The sequence below is a fragment of the Drosophila persimilis genome, unplaced genomic scaffold, assembly GCF_003286085.1.
Source record: "Drosophila persimilis strain 14011-0111.01,24,50 unplaced genomic scaffold, DperRS2 tig00000000-arrow-pilon, whole genome shotgun sequence".
In the NCBI taxonomy this organism is placed as follows: Eukaryota; Metazoa; Arthropoda; class Insecta; order Diptera; family Drosophilidae; genus Drosophila; species Drosophila persimilis.
In genome coordinates this window covers 7,753,441-7,771,782 of record NW_020825288.1, presented here as the reverse complement: position 1 = coordinate 7,771,782, position 18,342 = coordinate 7,753,441, and the positions used below count along the sequence as shown (strand labels likewise).

At 44.1% G+C, this 18,342-nt stretch overlaps 2 protein-coding genes across 3 annotated transcripts; both read left to right on the top strand.

Annotated features, from left to right (window-relative positions):
- The first annotated feature begins 996 nt into the window (after positions 1-996).
- LOC6588192 (putative leucine-rich repeat-containing protein DDB_G0290503) lies at positions 997-3,446 on the top strand. The gene is made up of 8 exons (XM_002012842.2): positions 997-1,208; positions 1,267-1,489; positions 1,563-1,757; positions 1,815-2,228; positions 2,283-2,804; positions 2,870-2,944; positions 3,013-3,249; positions 3,327-3,446. Exons 1-8 carry the CDS (start codon positions 1,129-1,131, stop codon positions 3,426-3,428), a joined length of 1,848 nt encoding a protein of 615 aa, XP_002012878.2. The 5' UTR covers positions 997-1,128; the 3' UTR covers positions 3,429-3,446.
- A 3,197-nt stretch (positions 3,447-6,643) lies between these two features.
- LOC6588219 lies at positions 6,644-18,268 on the top strand. Of its 2 annotated transcripts, none has more exons than XM_026995439.1 (3): positions 6,644-7,275; positions 15,646-17,448; positions 17,566-18,268. In XM_026995439.1, the coding sequence occupies exons 1-3, from the start codon at positions 7,216-7,218 to the stop codon at positions 17,887-17,889; spliced, it is 2,187 nt and encodes a 728-aa protein (XP_026851240.1). In that variant the 5' UTR covers positions 6,644-7,215; the 3' UTR covers positions 17,890-18,268. The 2 variants fall into 2 exon arrangements, with proteins under 2 accessions (XP_026851240.1, XP_026851239.1); XM_026995438.1 differs by having other exon boundaries at positions 15,646-17,499.
- Positions 18,269-18,342: the final 74 nt, after the last annotated feature.

The following is an 18,342-nucleotide window of genomic DNA, read 5'->3' as shown; positions in this document are numbered from 1 at the left end:
TTATTATTAATATTATTGGAACTATATTCCGCGGTTTAGCTCAAGTTGCTATACTGTTTGGATAAATGGGGTTTCAGTGGGCTAAGTTTTTCTATCGGTATCCGCGGTCACACTGATCTCTACATTGACCGTTGCTTTTTGCTTTTCCTCGTCCAATTTTTCCTATTTTATATTTTCGTATACTTACGCAACTTTTAAAATGGTTATTCGCGAAATTCTTTGAAGATAACAGTGGTGTTTTGAGATGAAGGATAGGATGGGTCTACACGAGAATTATTATTATTGTTATTGGAACTATATTCCGCGGTTTAACTCAAGTGGCTATCCTGTTTGGATAAATGGGGTTTCAGTGGGCTAAGTTTTTCTATCGGTATCCGCGGTCACACTGATATCTACATTGACCGTTGCTTTTTGCTTTTCCTCCTCCAATTTTTCCTATTTTATATTTTCGTATACTTACGCAACTTTTAAAATGGTTATTCGCAATATTCTTTGAAGATAACAGTGGTGTTTTGAGATGAAGGATAGGATGGGTCTACACGAGAATTATTATTATTGTTATTGGAACTATATTCCGCGGTTTAACTCAAGTGGCTATCCTGTTTGGATAAATGGGGTTTCAGTGGGCTAAGTTTTTCTATCGGTATCCGCGGTCACACTGATCTCTACATTGACCGTTGCTTTTTGCTTTTCCTCGTCCAATTTTTTCTATTTTCTGTGAAAAACACCACTGTTATCTTCAAAGAATATTGCGAATAACCATTTTTAAAGTTGCGTAAGTATACTGGGTAAAGTTTATGCAATAAGAACAGGTCTAGCTTGTGCTTTAAGCCAATTCTCTTGCGGATTCGCAAATATGGCGTCTGTGCAGCGTGCACTAATACATTTGTACATACGCAGGTTGTAATTTTTCACAGCGCCGCTTTGATCACAACTTTTTTCAGGAAAATGCCGAATAAAAACAATTTTAATGGAAGAAATCAAGGCCCCGAACAAGATTTCCTCAAGCAATCCACAACTTGTTTCGATGACGATTCTGACGATGCGAATACACCACAACCCTCCCGTTTGGTCCAGTCCTTCCTGAAAGGACATTGTAAAGCGGTTGAAAACATTAAACGTAATAACATGGAGATTGCAAAGAAAATGCATAAGAAAACGAAAGCTTATATGGAAACGAAAGCTGAAAATGATCATCTAAAAGTACAGTATGTGCCTGCGCGTACACTCCCAATGTATTTGTTTAAAGCCAAGTTTATTTCTTAGATTGAGTAACGCGGAACAGGAGCTGAAGGAACTAACGAAAGCGCTAGAAGGGCTGAAAGGGAATTACAAGCAACTCAATGAAAAATACATAACTGTACTTCAGAAGTACACCCACTGCGAGACACACTATGACGAAGAGCAAACCAAGATCAAAGCTACAATCAATCAGCTAAAAGCAGAAATTACTTTGAAGCAGTCGCGAAATGATGAATTGGAGTCCAAGGTAGAGGAACACAAATATACATATAGTCCAATTATCCCGTCTAAAATTCGATCCTCTATCGATCTGCTTTCAGGTCAAGACCATGCAGGATAACTACCTCGATATTAGTGCCCAAGTCGATGCTATGACCCAAACTAATGAGCAGCTAACGGCCGATTTGCAAAAGATGCAGTCACAGCTTTTAGAGCACGTTAAGGAAAAGACGGAGTCTCATAACGCTATGCAGAATATGGAGGAACAGTTCGCTGCCCAAAATACGCTCCACGAGGTACATTTATTTGTGTCCGACAGTGTGGGTGTCTTTAATATTGATTCTCTCTTACAGATTAGGATTTCAGAGCTGGAAACAGAGATCCAAAACCAGACTCTAGCACAGGCCGATCTGGTCAATCGCAGCGAGTTGCAGGTAAAAGAGTACAACCTGAATATATCGCACATTCAGGGCCAGCTGATGGAAAAGGAAGAGCTCTGTCGTGGTCTTCAGCAGTGCAATGACACACTCAAAAATCAACTCGAGCTTCAACGAATCCAAATCTCAGCAGCTAAAGCAGAGAACGAGGAAAATCACCGAAACCTTACCACTTTGAAAGACTACCTAAGCCAAGTGGAGGCTGCAAGGGACCAATTAAAGGTTTCCAATAACGATTTGATACAGCAAAACGACCAAGCCGCAGTAGAGTTTGCCATTGAAAAGACTAAACTTGCCGAGGAATTAAAGCAACAAAAGGATGAGCTCGAGGTAAGGAAAATTCAAATTTTGACTTTCCCTTTATTCTACGTTCTGATTTTTCAGGCCACTGTCTCACGACTAAAATATGAACTGGAGCAGCAGAATCTGGCCTGCGGCGAGCTATCCAAGCGGAACGAACAAGAAGTAAATGACATACACGTCAGGCTCTCCGATCTCCAAGGCAGGCTCAATGAGAGCGAGGTGCTTTGTCAGAAGCAGGAACTCGGCAATAAACAACTGGCCAGCGAACATCAAAAGAAAACTCAGAGTTTGCAAGACGAATTAAACGATGCGGTGGCAAAGTTAAACGAACTAACTAAACAAAACCAGGCCTTGGCATCGCAGCTCCAGGATGATGAGCGGAACTACAAAGAGAACATCAACACACTTCAAGCTAAACTGGAGCAACTTCAGGGTCAAATTGATAGGCTTCAGCAGCATATCACCAGTTTGGAGGCTGAGAGAGACGCACTGAGTAATAACGTACATCAGCTACTTGGCGAACATGAAGAAATGGTCAATGAATTAGCGACAGCTAAGTCCAACTTTGAACTGGAACTACGGTCGCAAACGGGCATCCTACAGGTACAACATAATGGTCTCAGTGGCTTGCAATGTGCAACATATCTGAAAATGTATACTCTTTGCAGACAAAACTGGCCAGTCTGCAAATGGAGCTAAACAGCAAGGAAAACGAAAACACCGAATTGGAACGCAAAAAGGATGTAAGCTAGAGTTCTCAATCATGTACGAGTACATGTGACATAAGTGATAGCCACTATTCTGTTCGCAGGCCATCATAGCTGAGCTGAAATTCAAGATGAACCGAATTGGCAGTGTGTTTGAGCAGTCTGTCAGCAGTGTGAGAGTTGTAAGACCGGAACCAAACCCATCCATCACTGAATCGCAGCTGGTTATTGAAGCTCCACCTGCTCCTTCAAGAAAACGTTTTGCACTAAACCGACGTATTGAAGCCATATCCGATTCCTCGGACTTTCTCAGCGATAACGAGCTACCCCTTCCAAAGGTGGTATGTATTCTTCAATTGGTATATTTTTGTTCCGCAAAACTGTTTGAAACGTGCTCGGCGCTTTTTTATTTTCACAGAAACCACAAAAGAAAGCTATCTCTGGAGTCAAACGTGCTCGTTTACATAAAAATGAGAAGGATAACGATGCTGCTTTCGACAAGTTAAAGACTCAAGATTAAATTTCTTAAACACTTTTGTAAATCGTAAAAATGAATTTTAGTTTAAAACGTAAAATGTTAAATTTGAAAAGTATGAGACTTTAGCATTGGTCAAACCATATCGTCTTAGCCGTAAGACCTTATCTATAGCGTTTCCCAATCTAAACAGTACAAATATTGACAACCAGCATTTCTCTGACGACCTGCCCTGGTCAGGTAATTTGTATTCAAGAGAAAACCCAGATATTTGTACATATCCTCATGCTATACACTACCTATATATTTGATACTCATTGAACAGATGGATAAATTATTTAAGTTTCTTGAGGACTCAGTCCATTTAACTTGTTGTAAAAAAAACTACAAGTAGTATTTAAGAAGACTTTCAAATATCGTAAACATTATTAATATAGAATTGAAAACATGGATAATTCATTTAAGTTTCTTAAATACTGAGTTGAAAACTGTTAAATAGTTAGAAAGTGTAAGCTGCTTTTCTCTAATTTGTATTTAATTTACGTTTTTCAACCTCTAAAATATGGATAAATAATTATTTTTCTTGAATACCTAAGGATCTGTTCTGGGAAAGTCTTATTTTTCTCTTGAATAGGACTCTTCCAGAGCAGGTCATCAAGGAAATGTAAAAATTTTTATCAATAAAGTTGTATATTTTTAGCTCGGTATTCAAGAATTTGAGAAACGATATGTATTTTTCACAGTATTATGATTAATTTTGTAACAAATATTGTATGCAGTTCATTGCGCAATAAACTTTTCTACATTTATGATTTCAATGTATCTATATGGCTGTTGGTAGTTATAAAATTGACAAAGTTTTTGTCATCCCAGGCTCCAAAGGCAAAAACAATTTAGAGTCTGTTTTAAATATCACAACGATGTGTTGCAGTTTTTTGCCGTCTTACAGAGAACAAGAATAGGTATCAGGATCGAGATTATATGCAAGACACCAATCATATTCATGAATATTTGTAAAACATATCAATTTGAGAAAAGGTCTTTATTAATTACGTTTTATCTTCTTACCTTACTAAAACGCAAAAAATGTTTGGATTTTGATTGAATAATGATTAATTCTGATTTTTATTGTACAACTATTATTATTGTTTTTTATTGAAAAACTATTACTTTTGATTTGTATTGATCGATTATTAATTTTTATCAAAACATTTATTATATAATTATTATTTTTGATTTTTATTGTATAATTATTATTCTTGATTTTGATTGAATAATGATTATTTCAGATTTTTATTGTTTGTGATTTTTTTGTATGTTTATCAGCCCAGGCTCCAATTAATGCAAAAACAATATAATCCCTGGTTTAAACCTATTTCAACGATATTTTGCAGCTCATCGTCACTCTACAAAGACCAAGAATAGGTATAAGGATATACATATGTATATAAATACAAGATAGTAATAATATGCATGAGAAAATTTCTTTATTAATTACGTTTTAAAAACAGTTCGGAAGACAGGATCTTCATATTAAATTAACGAAATTGGGTATACAAATCCTATACACGTATCAGGTCTTCAAATACCAGCAACATTGCGACTGTTTTTTGTTGCACTATTTTGTTTAAACAATGTTTTAGTCAATAAATAATAAAAGCAAGGACTAAGAACTAACCAATATTGTAGAAAATTTATTTATCAATGGTATATAATTATATGGGCAGAGCTAAAGGTTTTAGTTAGGCAGCATTATTCATCGGAATAAAGAAATTGAGCAATTGGAACGATTTTTCTCTTACGTTTTATTACGTTTCATTTGTTGACCTTCTTCGCTAAAACAAAAGTAGAAAATTGATTCACTAATCGGATAAAATGATGTGTGCATAGATAAATATTCTATTTAGCTGGGAATATTCGACGGAAGAACAAAATTGAGGGAATCGTATTTGTTGAATCGGTAATGGCCCGGTTGACAACATTTAAATCCTTGTCGCTCACATTCAAAAAAGTTAGATTTGGCGCGCACCACTCGGTATATTTTGAAAATGAGACCGTATATTTTGGTATTTATTTGAATCGGGTAGAATCGGTAATAACCGGTTGACCACAATGAGTCTCATTGTTGCGGCAACATTTACTTGAAAACCGTTTTTGGTCAAAATAAAATACATTAAGGTAATTAAAAGAAGCAATCTTGTAGAAAATGCATTTATCTAAGGAATAAAGCAAAGTGGGCATTGAAATATAGGCAATATCCGATTCGCCGCAGTTTCGCTATTGCAACAATGAGTCTCATTCCATACACAAACATGTTGCTAATTCCATGCACACATACCCTGGGGGAAATGGATGATATAGAATTGTGGAATTGTGTTTCATCCCATGCTCTAATTAATGCAGAAACTAGTCAGTATCTATTTTAAACGATATTTTGCAATCAAGATTGATATACAAGAACCTAATCAAATGCATGAATAGACCAAAAAAATTCAATCTAAAACAAGGCCTTTATTAATTACATTTGAAAGCTGCTTGGAAAACAGCATCTTAATATAATATTTACGGAATAGGGTATACAAACGGCCATCTCCTGGTTGACAACAAATGAGTCGGCAAATACCAGCAACATTGACGACACAACCTGCGACATTGAACATTTTTGTTGAAATCGTGTTTTTGTCAAAACAAAAAACATGCAAGTACTTAAAAATAATTAGTCCTGATTAAAATTGTTTCAGCAATCATATAAAATTATCTGGGCAGAAATAAGAGATCTATATAGCTGGGAATATTCGACGGAAGAAAGAATAACCAAGAATTAGTAGTCATAACCGGTTGACAACAATGAGTCCCATTCCATGCACACATACCCTGGGGAAATGGATGTTATAGGATTGTGAATATGTTTGTCATCCCAGGCAAAAACAATTTATTTTCAATATATTTTAATATTATTCAATATTAATTAGTTTTATTTTCAATATTTCAACGATATTTTAAAGCTTATTGTCTTCTTGCAGAGACCAAGAATGGGTATCAGGATCGAGATATATATACAAAACACTCATCAATATGTCTAAAAAATGTCAATTTGAGAAAAGGTCTATTATCTTCATATCAATATTAATAGTTTCATATAAAATTAACAGTATAGGGTATACAAAAGCCTATACTAAGGCTTAACATAGCTGTTTTGCTGTTGAACATGTCCCAACATGTCTCATTCGTGTTCCAACTTTCGAGCAGCGCGGTCTCTGTGCTGGTGTGTCAAGAAATTTAAGAACGATATCGTATATTTCGAATTTACCGGAGCGCGCCGAAATTCCGAAAACGAGGAATCCAATTTTTACGCCCGGCCCGGTAAACAACGTACCTTCACGTCGCTTTTTCTTGTGAATTTCCGAAATTTCCGTTGATATTTCCGTATAAAAAATATCCGTATCGACATAAACATTCTGCGCGGTTCGTCGGTTGGTTGCTTTTCGCTGTGTATGGCTTGAAAGTGATTATTGACTAAATAATAAATAAACTGTGCGCGATTGATAACTCAAAATGATAATAAATAAGAGTCAAATAGAATCGTAGAGCAATTGCATTTGGCTTGGCCAATATTGAGAGACGGTGGAGAGCGGCGGGATAAACCAACGGTTATTATTTCCCCCCCTTACACTCGATCCGTGCAACGGTTAATCCCACGACGAAAGAAGAGAGAAACAACGGGGAACGGAACGTGAAGAGGAGGAACTGATCAAAACAAAGCGTATGCGGCAGTAATTCTGCAATTGGTAGAATCTCCCACACACCACAGAAGAAACCCGCAGAACCAAAAATGTTCGAGATAGAGGACTATTCGAGCGGCATACACGATGGTTTCTTCAACAAATACGCGGTAAGTGTCGAGGGGGGGTGGCTGCGGCAACAGCTTAACGTTTTTGCATATTTTGCCGGCCGGTTACTCTCGCAAAATCACACTAACACAGGCGCACGAGACCTCACACATTCGCACACCGACTCTGGCCTTTATCGCTTATTTTCAAATTTAACGTTCGGTTTTGTCGTCGACAAAGCAGCGAGCTCTGTGCAGTTTTTTTTCTCCTAGTATTTCCGCCACTTGACACTTCCCCCTCCTGGAAACCCACCACTAGTGCTCTCTCTCTCTCTCTCTTTTTATATCGCCCCAAGAACAGTTTTCTGGGTTCCACACATCTCACTCACTCTCACTCTCTTGCTCTTTGCTCGTGCTTTAATTCGCCCGCTCTCATCTGCCAAGCTTTGTTGTTGATTTTACATTTGCCTTCGCCGCATTTAACGTATAATTTTGAATTTGAATTCGCTCGCAGTAGTTTTTACATATGTGTGAGTGCGTATATGTGTTTACTTTTGATCGTTAAGCTTTCAAACTGCCGCTGAAGGCGCTCATTGAACTGAACTGAACTGATGATTAATGATCGGTCGACAGTGTGAGGGGAGGGGGCCCACACCGGAACAGCACAGCAAAATGATGGAATTCTATTCAAGTGTACTGCTACTTCCTCTTCTGATTTGCAATGGTGGAGTGGGAGTGGGTGAGGGGGGGTTTCATGTGATTATAAACTGTTCTGTATTGGCTCTTACTTTTACATCTGGGTGTTGGTGAGGGACTTGGCTAGGTGGAGACTCTTGTTAACAGTGGGAGCTCTGTTAGCTTGGCCACTGCTAGCGCCGCTGCTGCTGTTGTTGCCCCTGTTACTGTTGTTTGTACTAAAATAAAACGACATCGCACAACAAAAGTGGGAATCGGACGGAGGGGGTGCGGTGCCGGTGTTCCCAGCCTAATTCCGCTGTCTTCTGCGGATCCCAGCAGCAGCAGAAACAGCAGCACAAGTCTTCCATTTGTTATACATAAGTCATGCGCAATTATTTAAGTTTATTTATTTATTGCCATGCACACACACACACACACACACACACATAAGCCGACATGTGTTCATAGGAGTGTACTTATGTGTTTGTTGAGCCGCTGGTTCGTTGGGTTTCTTCTGTTTTTCTGTCTTTTGGGGTCTCTTCTGCTTTTGCGTTTTCAACTTTTTGAAGGCCAAGCATTCAACCTCGAACCGAGTTTTGTTTTAGCCAAGCGGCAGCGAGTCCGGTAACAAGAGACACTGATGGAGCTTCGGCTGGGGATTCGGACTGGCCTGAGCTCCTGCAAAGTGGGGCTCTGTTGGAAGTGCAGGAGCGGCGCCTGGTTGCCCGATCATGGGCGCCTGTTCAATGCAGCATGCAAAACTCCACACATGCAAAGGGATACGCACACTCAGGGGGCGGCGACACAGCCACAAGTGTGTGCGAATATCTCCGTCTTTGTCTCCGTAGGGGAACAAAGAAAAGCAAACGAAATGAAACCCAACGAATGTTTTTATCTGATTTTCGTGTGTGTGTGTGTGGGAGCAAGACGGGAACCGAAAGCAACAGTCAACACTCGCAAATCAAAAGCTCACTCGCTCTCTCCCTCTGTCTTTCTCTCTCTGGCTCCCAGAGAATTAGCATGTTCCTGCAACCTTTGTTGCCGCAACATGGCTCAAAGAAAGAGAAACAAACATCAAAGCGCTGACAAAGCAAAACCAAACCGGCGGCACCAGAACTTCAAAGTTCAACGTGCTTTTCATGTGCGCCGACTTCGCCGAGACAGTGTGGGTGGGGGGGCTGCGACACTCCCCCCTAACACCTACCCCAAAATGCAGAGCAGAACAGAAAAGAACAGAACAGAACAGCCTATATGCAGGCAGGCCGGCCTGTCGTCGGGCTGCCGAATATGAGCGCCCAGCTGTATGCCGCATAGATTTTCTCACGGCCCCCCACATACACACACACACACACACACACTCGCAAAGATACAGATGTGGAAACTGCAAGTTATTGTTGAGAAAAGTTTGGCATTATGAATTATGAACAGAAATAACAATTTGGGGCGAAAGTTGTGGCAGTTCTTTTAGCCGTGGGACCCCTGGTTGTGGCCGATGCCTAAAGTCGAAATCGAGAACAAAATCAAACCGATTAAAGCCAAAAATTAGAAGATTCTTTAGAGAGCAATTCCATCTCTATATCTTCCTAAATTAAATTTCTTGAAGATTTCACAAAAATTTCCCATATTTTGCTTTAAGTTTATTTCAATTAGAATCCACTCTTGTAATGGCACAAAGAAACAAAAATATCTCGAAAGTCTGAAAGTGGAATTTTCTAAACATTTTTTAGGAAGCACATTACATCCCACTCTATAAGTCGAACGTTTTCTTTGCATAATAGAGGTTCGACTTCAATGTCTAGTGCAAAAAGCTTATTTGTTGACCATTTTACTTGCTTCAAAAAACAAGGCCAACAAACTACAATCATCTCATCTTTAAATGCGGAAAAATGTTAAAACTTCCCCGAAATAAATTTCAACTTTTTCGGGGAATGTTAATTTGCTTGAACCAGATCCCGATGAGGATAAGATATCTCCCAATGGCTGGACTTAATGAATGAAAATAACCCAAGGAAGCTGCAAAATTTCGCTCTAAGGGGCAGATTTAAAGACGATTTGTGCGACATGTGATGTTTGGCTAAGGACATATTCGGGTAAATGTCGTTGCCGTTGGATTGGTATTGTTACAGGCTACAGGGGACAGGCCCTGGGCCCTGGATTGTGGAGAGCGAATTTTATTGCACCATAAAGTAATTTACAAACGGGCGCTCATAAGCCCAAGGAAGATGTCCGCCTACCTGGGTCTCTTCTTTCCTTCTTTCCTTCTTTGATTTCCCTTGTGTTTCCATCTTTGTGTGTCATTCCCGTCATTACGGGAGATTTTAAAATGAAAGCGGGAAAGAAATGATGGCAGATGGAACTACAACCAGAGGCATGCAGCAGCAGCAGCAGCAGAAAAACATTGGAAAATATTCCATGTACAAGGGGGAAAATATCGAATCCTGGCGAACCGAAAATGTTCCCCCTCCCCTCCTCTCTGTGCGTGCATGGACATGCTCCGACATGTCCGAAATTGCCTCTTGCTGCCGCTCCTTGGCACTGCTGCTGCCTTGCTTCGTTGCACAGCATAAAAAGGTCAATGGGCGGGCAGCTGCTGCTGCCAAAAAAAGGGAGCAATAAGTGCAGCAAGAGACCGAAGGAGCAAAGGAGGCGGCAGCTCCAGTCCTCTCGTAGCTCCAAAAAGTGGGGCCAATATCGTATTTCCTTATCCTTTCTATGCACTTTTGCACGCCTGTTCGATGCATTTTTATTTCGGAACATTTTTTCAAGTTTTTACCAAAAAAGAAAAATTCATAAAGAAAAGGAGGCGAAAGAGGTGATGGAGGAATGGGCAGGGGAGGACAATATTCCTTGGTTATTGGCTTTTGATATACGACATAGTCTGCCACTGCTGAGCGCCTCATCTGCTGACTGGTGATTTATTGGACTCTGAAGCTATTAAAAATTGTATAGCATCCTGCCCCCCGCATTCATTCCCTCCCCCTGTGTGTGTGGGGGAGGTGTGAAAAGTGGCAGCAGCGGAAGAACAGTAAACTAATTAGAGAGCCAGGAAGTGTTCGCTTTCCGTTTGCAAAAGTGCAGGCGGCAATTCTCGTCGCAACTTGCAACAACAGAAAAACAGCAAGGGGGAAGGGAGTGGTGTAAAAAGAGTACAAGCAACAGACAGAGTCCGGAGACCGGAGACCGGAGACCACAGCGACAGAGAGAGCAACCCCTGAGCTGCTGAGAGCTGAGTTGTTGCAGCTGCCTGTGCCACTCGGAACGTACAGCAGAGGGCACACCGAAAGGTTATCACACACAGATACAAGCAGCGCACACACATGCAGAAATATACTCAACGACTGGGAAGGGAAGGGAAGGGAAGGGTAGAGGGTACTGTGGGTACAGAGTACAAGGGGGAAAACTGACGGAAAGAGAGCGAACCGCCTTAATCGAAACCCTTAATCATTTCATCATTGGGGTCCTGGCCCAGACATCCGAATACTTTTTCGGATGATGATCATCTGTCGTCCTATCTGTGGGATGTAGTGCTCAATTAGTGGTGCCAGAGGGCAGGGGAAGGGCAAAGGGTTAGAGAAATATTGCCAAATAGTTATCAATATTAGAGGATTTAGGCATGAAATGTGAATTGGATTCGGTATGAGAGGAGAGCAGAGGGTGGAGGAGTCGCAGGAGGAATTCAAATTGCCATTGTTAGAGGATAAGGTTACGGGGAAAATGTTTATGTGAATCCATCCTTTATAGAGATGCAGTAGGGAGCACAAAAGGATGCATTGAATTCAGTATTTCCGGCTATCTTTTGGGGAATATCTCATAGCGTATTCCCATTGAAAATGTGTATGGGGTTCAGTCTCTCAAGCGTGGAAATATAATATGAACGACTTTGACAGGGAGAATCCCTGGCGGGAATTGGCTGTGTACTAGTTTTGGCTTTCAGGATTAAATACAAGTATTTCTATTACATTCATAGATCGATCTTTGTTTTTCTTGTACCTTTTTTTCTACGCACATCCCCAAGAAAATCAATTAGTGTCCTCTTCTATTGTCTTGGCCGAGATACAGAGTGGGAGAGAGAGAGCGCCTATAATCAATTGTTGAATGAAGAAATGGCTCAAACAGAGGATGTGGCAGCTGCCTTTGCCTCTGCTGCACTTCTGTTCGCCTGCCTCTGGGAGATTACCAGCTGTCTTCTCTCTCTCTTGGGGTCCGGCTGCGTCTTATGCGTGTTGCCTGTTTCTTTGCTGCATTTACACAAAAGCCTTGGTCCTCTGACGTTGGTCCTGCTGCTTATCAGGAGGCAGCACCTGCCGCCGACAGGATGCGTCATCTGGTCCAAGAGAGTGCGTCATAGAGGCAATTGCGTCAAATGACTGATAAATAAAGGGGAAAACGTTGAAAATATGAAATAAGAGAGGATGCACTTGAAAGGCACTTGGATTTCCATCTAACAATCCCCATCCCCCTTTACTGCCCCCCCATTTCTGTCTTCATATAAAAGGCCACCAGACAGACCATTAAGGGGGGGTGGCCAGACAGTGGGTGGTGTGGGGAAGTCTTCCCCTTATTTTTTGGGATGGAAACTCCCACTCTGATGATAAAGGCTGGCGAAATGCGGCCTCTGCCAATTTATGATATCCTGTTGAATTATGCAACTTATCACTCTCGTCTCATGGCGGGGCTCTCCAGAGAGTCCCTCTCCAAACAGAGAGAGACGGAGAGAGAGAGAGAGAGAGAGAGAGGGAGAGATGGATGGAGACAGAGATGCGTCTCCCCCGAAATCTGCTTTGTGCTGTGTATGCTCTTTCTATATCGATTTTTCGGAGTCGCCGCATAATAAACACACAGGATTTTCCCCTTGGGAGGGGGTCGAAATAGGGGCTGGTTGTGGGGACAGGGTTCAGGGGTCAGGTCAGTTCTGCTGCTGCTGCTGCTGCTGCGGCTCAAGGACACCTTGACATTGGCATACACCGCCTCCTCCTCCCCCAGAGGGCGCGCGCGCGCCTTTTTTAACAGCTGCCTGAAAACCGGTAACTGTTAAGTTTGCTGCTGGCTGTTAGGCGCCTACTACTAATTTTTCTGCTGCCTACTACGCTTTTTCCACCAAAAGCAGCGCCCGAATAAAGTCCACAAAAACAGCAACAGCAAAGGCAACAGCACACAACAGCAGCGGCAGGGGCAGGCAACACAGAAAAAGTAAAACGCAAAAAGTACTCGATTTCTGCCTCTGCTGCTGGCGCTGGCGCTGCCGCTGTCTCTGTTTTCATTTTTCTGTTCTCAGACTCGCCGCATGGCCATGTTTTGTCGCCTACTGTACACGCTCTCTGGCCCAACTTCGCCTCTGTTATGTGCGGCGTTCTATGTTTCTGTATAACTCTGCTCTTTCACTCGCTCTCTCAGCAACTTCGGCCTGTTTCTCTTTTTCGCTGCTGGCGCGCTCTGCTTCTCTGTTTCGCCGCAGCGAAGTCGGCGCAGGCCAGGCAGAACAGAGAAGTTTCCCCTTTTTTCACCCCTCTCGCTCTCTCTCTCTCTGTCTCTCTCACTCCCCTTCAATTGTTGTTGTTTTTGTATGGCTTTAGTTCCCTTTTTTTTTGTACACTTTTTCCCAGTCTGATGCATACATACACACATAGAAATATGCATGGGAACAGAGAGTCTTTTTGTGTGGCTGCAACATGCTGCTGGCAACATGTTCTGCCCTGAGAGTAAATCTAATTCTGAGTCACTCCGGGGCGCCACATCCCCAACTCCAGGGCCCCCATTTATAATGCTGGTCAGACATTGCATAAAACTTTCAATTTTTTCTGATATCCGGTTTGGCCCTGGCTGGAATGGCCTTCTGGAACGCCTCCTATATGTACGATTACATACGAGTTTGTATGTGTGTATGTGTGGGGGCATGTAATGTGTGTTTATGTGTGCGCTTACAGTGGAAACTCTAGACCATGGATGACACTCGAAATCGATGACCAACAGTTGATCGAAAAAGGATCAAGGATTATTGAAGGCTGTCGGAGATCTGTTGTTCTGTGGCATTCACAATTATCCAGATCTTTAGCTCTGCTTTAGTTGGGGTCATCTAACGAGCCACTAAAAATCATGGCCATCGGAGATGGTGCCTCTTTTTGGGAACTTTTCGTTTCACAATATATGCCTGCCACCTTCCTTCGTGTACGCCGCCGCAGCCTGTTGAAATTGTTTACGTTTTGCCGACTCCCTTCGCTGCTGCTGCTGTTGTCTGGTTCTGGTGTTGCAACATGAGTTATTTTTGTTGGTGGTCTGCTGTCCCTGTCCCTGTCCCTATGCCTGCCCCTCGCTGTTGCACATCCATCGCACCACATCTTTCATCGGCTGTTGTTTATGTTGTTTGTGCTATATGGACCCTCTTCTGCTTGTTCTTCGTCGTCGTTGTCCCTCCTCTCCTTCCTGTCCATCCCTGTCTGCCTGTTTGCTCTGTTGCCTTTTTGCTGCCTGCCTGCCTGCCTGCCTGCTTGGCGCGCAAAACCGGTTTTCGGGTACTCTGCTCCTGACATATAGAAAATGAAAACTTATCCGATGCATACATACAAACATACATACATACATATGTATATAAACACATGCATACATACATATATGCACGGGCATATCAGATTTAGACACAGATTCAGATTCAGATTCATGCGACTTATGTTACACATTTCATGATTATAATGTATTCTATACATACATACATACATATGTGTGTGTCCTGTCTGTGTGTGTGTATGTAATGGAATGTTCGAGAGATAAGTGGGAAAGGGGGAGGTGGAGGGGATACCAAGGAAACCAAAGGGCGGGAAAATGACAATTCCTGGTAAGAAGAAAACCCGAAAAGCAAACATTCGGGACAGCCGCGTTAGCAGAGAGCCTTGAAAAAGTTGCGGCAGGTTGTGGCACGAGGCAGAAAACATAAACCAGAAAGTAAGCGAAAAGCAGATACATACCCCCGCCCCCGTACCACTGCCATGAATCTATTGCTATTATGCCCGTATGACACTTTGATGAAACCTTACAGGGAAAAAGCGTGCAGTGGGAGGATATACGATATGATCTAGTTTCGATTTGCATTTGATGGAATATGAAATAAGTATATATAATATAATCAGGCAGGTTCCGGCGTATTTTCCTTTTAAGGTTCTCCAATTTTCACATGTTTTTGCTGTTTGCACCAAAACGAAAATTGTTGTTGCCCTGGGACATTTTTTCCGAGCCAAATATGAGGTTGGTTTAAAATAAAATTATGTATAAAGAAAGCAAAAGTTTATTTACCCTGATATAGGTGTCAAGTTTATGTTAATGCATCAATAAATCATCTATTTTTTTCTTTTTTTGGCAATTAAGGGTCGTTTCGTTGTATAAAAAGCCATTTACTTTTCATTTCGTCAACAAAAAATGTTTTCGTTTTGAAAACGAAGAAATCTTGCGGAATGGGAAAACGGGAGCCCCAAGTTATGTGTATTCAAAAGTAAATCGCCCCCCCTGTAACCCATGCCATCTCCCTCTTGCTGACTAGATATCTCTTATGTTGATTCCGCTCTGTTTCTATTGGCCCCCACCTTCTGGTTAATCAACTTTGCTATAGCAAGTGCAATTGCAGACGTTGCACAACATTGGTCGCGCCAAAATTCCCGCGAAAAGCTTCGCTGAAAGCTCTGTTTGCTCGATTGATTCGGAAAATAGATTCGTGATTGATTGATTGATTGATTCGTGACTGAAATGTACATTACCTATCCCTTGCAGGATGCGGCTGGCCCTTCGCTAGACTTTTACGTGTCCGACTCGATGCAGGACATGCTGGACGTGGACATCCGGGCGGAGATAGCCAGCACATTGGCAACCTCTAGTGACCTGACCTCGCTGGACCACGCCCTGGAGACGATTTCGGCCATCAACAACAACACGAGCAGCGGCAGCAACCTGCCGGTGGCATACAACGCCAACGCCAATTTCCTGGCCAGCAGCACGCTGCACGCCTCGCCGACGGCCAAGTGGATGGGCTCCTCGGCCAACTTCTGGTCGAACACCGACTACTACGCCGATCTGGGGGCCTGCGTGAATCCCATTTCGGTGATGCCGCTGATCAACTCCGCTGTCTGCTCGGCCTCCTCCATGCTGGGGTCGCCGCGCAGGGGCAAGGCAGCCACTTCCACACAGTCGCGGGCCGTGCCGGCATCGCCATGCGGGGACCGGGACCAGCACAAGTCACATCTGACCTTCTCGCCGGCCCAGATGAAAGTCAGCGCTGGATCGCTGCGCCGAGAGCAAGTGAGCGCACACATACCCAAACAGATTTCGGTGGTAACCGGCACCGGGAGCACAGCACCGGCCACCATGGCCACCAACTCGGTGCTGCAGCGCCGAAACTCCTCGGCGGTGGATGCGGTGCGCAAGGATCTGGGCACGGAGCTGCGCAGGGCCCAGTCGCAGTCCAGTCCGTCTGAGGAGGGCGGCAACAAGACCTCAAAGACCTCCTCCAACCTGCTCACCACCGGAGGCGTCTCCACCAACACGATCAAGCTGGCGCCCGGCATCGGGGGCCTGACCTTCGCCAACAGTGCCGCCTACCAAAAGCTGAAGCACCAGTCGTCGGCCAAATCCCCCAACGGCTCGTCCCCGAGCTCGGGCAACGGCATGGTCCTGAAGCGGGAGGAGGCCTCCAAGCGCGGTCTGCTGCAGCAGGGGAGCACCACACCAAAGAGCATCGCCTCGTCGGCCCATTCGCCGCACCACCAGATGCAGAGCATGGGCTCGCCATCGTCCGGCTCGTCGCTGGCCTCCTCCTCGCCGCTCAGCAATGGCAGCAACCTGGTCAACATCGCCAACAACAGCAGCGGCAGTGCTGGTCTCGTCAAGCCGCTGCAGCAGAAGGTCAAGCTGCCTGTCGTGGGCAGCGCCTTCCCCAAGCCGGCCTACTCATACTCCTGCCTCATCGCGCTGGCCCTGAAGAACTCGCGGGCCGGCTCGCTGCCCGTCTCGGAGATCTACAGTTTCCTGTGCCAGCACTTTCCGTACTTCGAGAATGCGCCGAGTGGCTGGAAGAACAGCGTGCGGCACAATCTGTCGCTGAACAAGTGCTTCGAGAAGATCGAGCGCCCGGCCACGAACGGCAATCAGCGCAAAGGCTGTCGCTGGGCCATGAACCCGGAGCGCATCACCAAGATGGACGAGGAGGTGCAGAAGTGGTCGCGCAAGGATCCACAGGCCATACGCTGCGCCATGGTCTATCCGGAGCACCTGGAGTCGCTGGAGCGCGGCGAGATGAAGCACGGATCGGCCGACTCCGATGTGGAGCTCGATTCGACGTCGGAGATCGAAGAGTCCTCCGATCTGGAGGAGCAGGACTTCGACGACACCCTTGTGGATGCGATGCTCGTTGAGGAGGACGAAGATGTCGTGGACGAGGATGAGGACGACGATATGCTGGGCGAGTTCGAGGCCGAGGAAGAGCTACTCGCCAGCCACCCCGCTGCCAGCCAGTCGAGCCATCACCTGCCCCTTGACCACGTCCTGCTCCGCCAGAAGAGCAGCGACTTTGACATTGAGGTGAGTTTGGAAAGGCACCTGGTCGAGAAGTCTTCGTTGCTATACGAGAAGGTATCTAGCCTTGTTATCCCCACTCTGAACAGCCCTTTGCTAACGCTTTCGTTCCCAATCTTCCAGGTCGACGAACAACTGTACGATGCCATCGACATCGTGGACGATAAGGAGGCAGTGCGCCGCACCATAGCCAGCGGCCAAGGCACACACATCATCGAGCTGAATCCGGCCGATCTGAATGCGAACCACAACGGCTACCACCATCAGCAGCAGCAGCAGGCGAAGCGTGCGCGTCTGGACATTAACTATGCCATCGGCCCCGCCGGCGAGCTGGAGCAGCAGTATGGCCAGAAGGTGAAGGTGCAGCAGCTGGTGCAGACACAGGCGCAGCCACAGCCGACCACATACAATCGCCGCAAGATGCCGCTGGTCAACCGCATCATTTAAAGGGGCAAAGGCCAAGCCGCCCCGCTCTCTTTCGATTTGCACAAACCACACACCATGCAGTACCATAGTAGTAGCCATGGATGTTTCACACACACGCGCATAAATTAAATAGCATACACTTAGTGCTAGGCCCACGCTACATAGTATAGGAAAGAAGCCCCCTTGCTACGCTTAAACGTATCCCTAAGAACATTTTCGGTAATCATTTGTCAGTTGTACCCGTGCCCAATACCCATCTAAACTGATTGAAAATCAGAAATTATACATTTTATTACTTTGGAGATCTAATTTCTCTCCAGTTAAGCTTACTTTGAATCTTTTTGTAGTCCTTATTAATCTGTGGTCGATTTTCGAATAAATCTATGCCAATAATTGTAAAGGTTTGCTCGAAAGTTTTGCCCCAATCGCAACTCTGTCTTGAGTCTCTGCCGTGACGCTTGAGTAGTAGAAAGA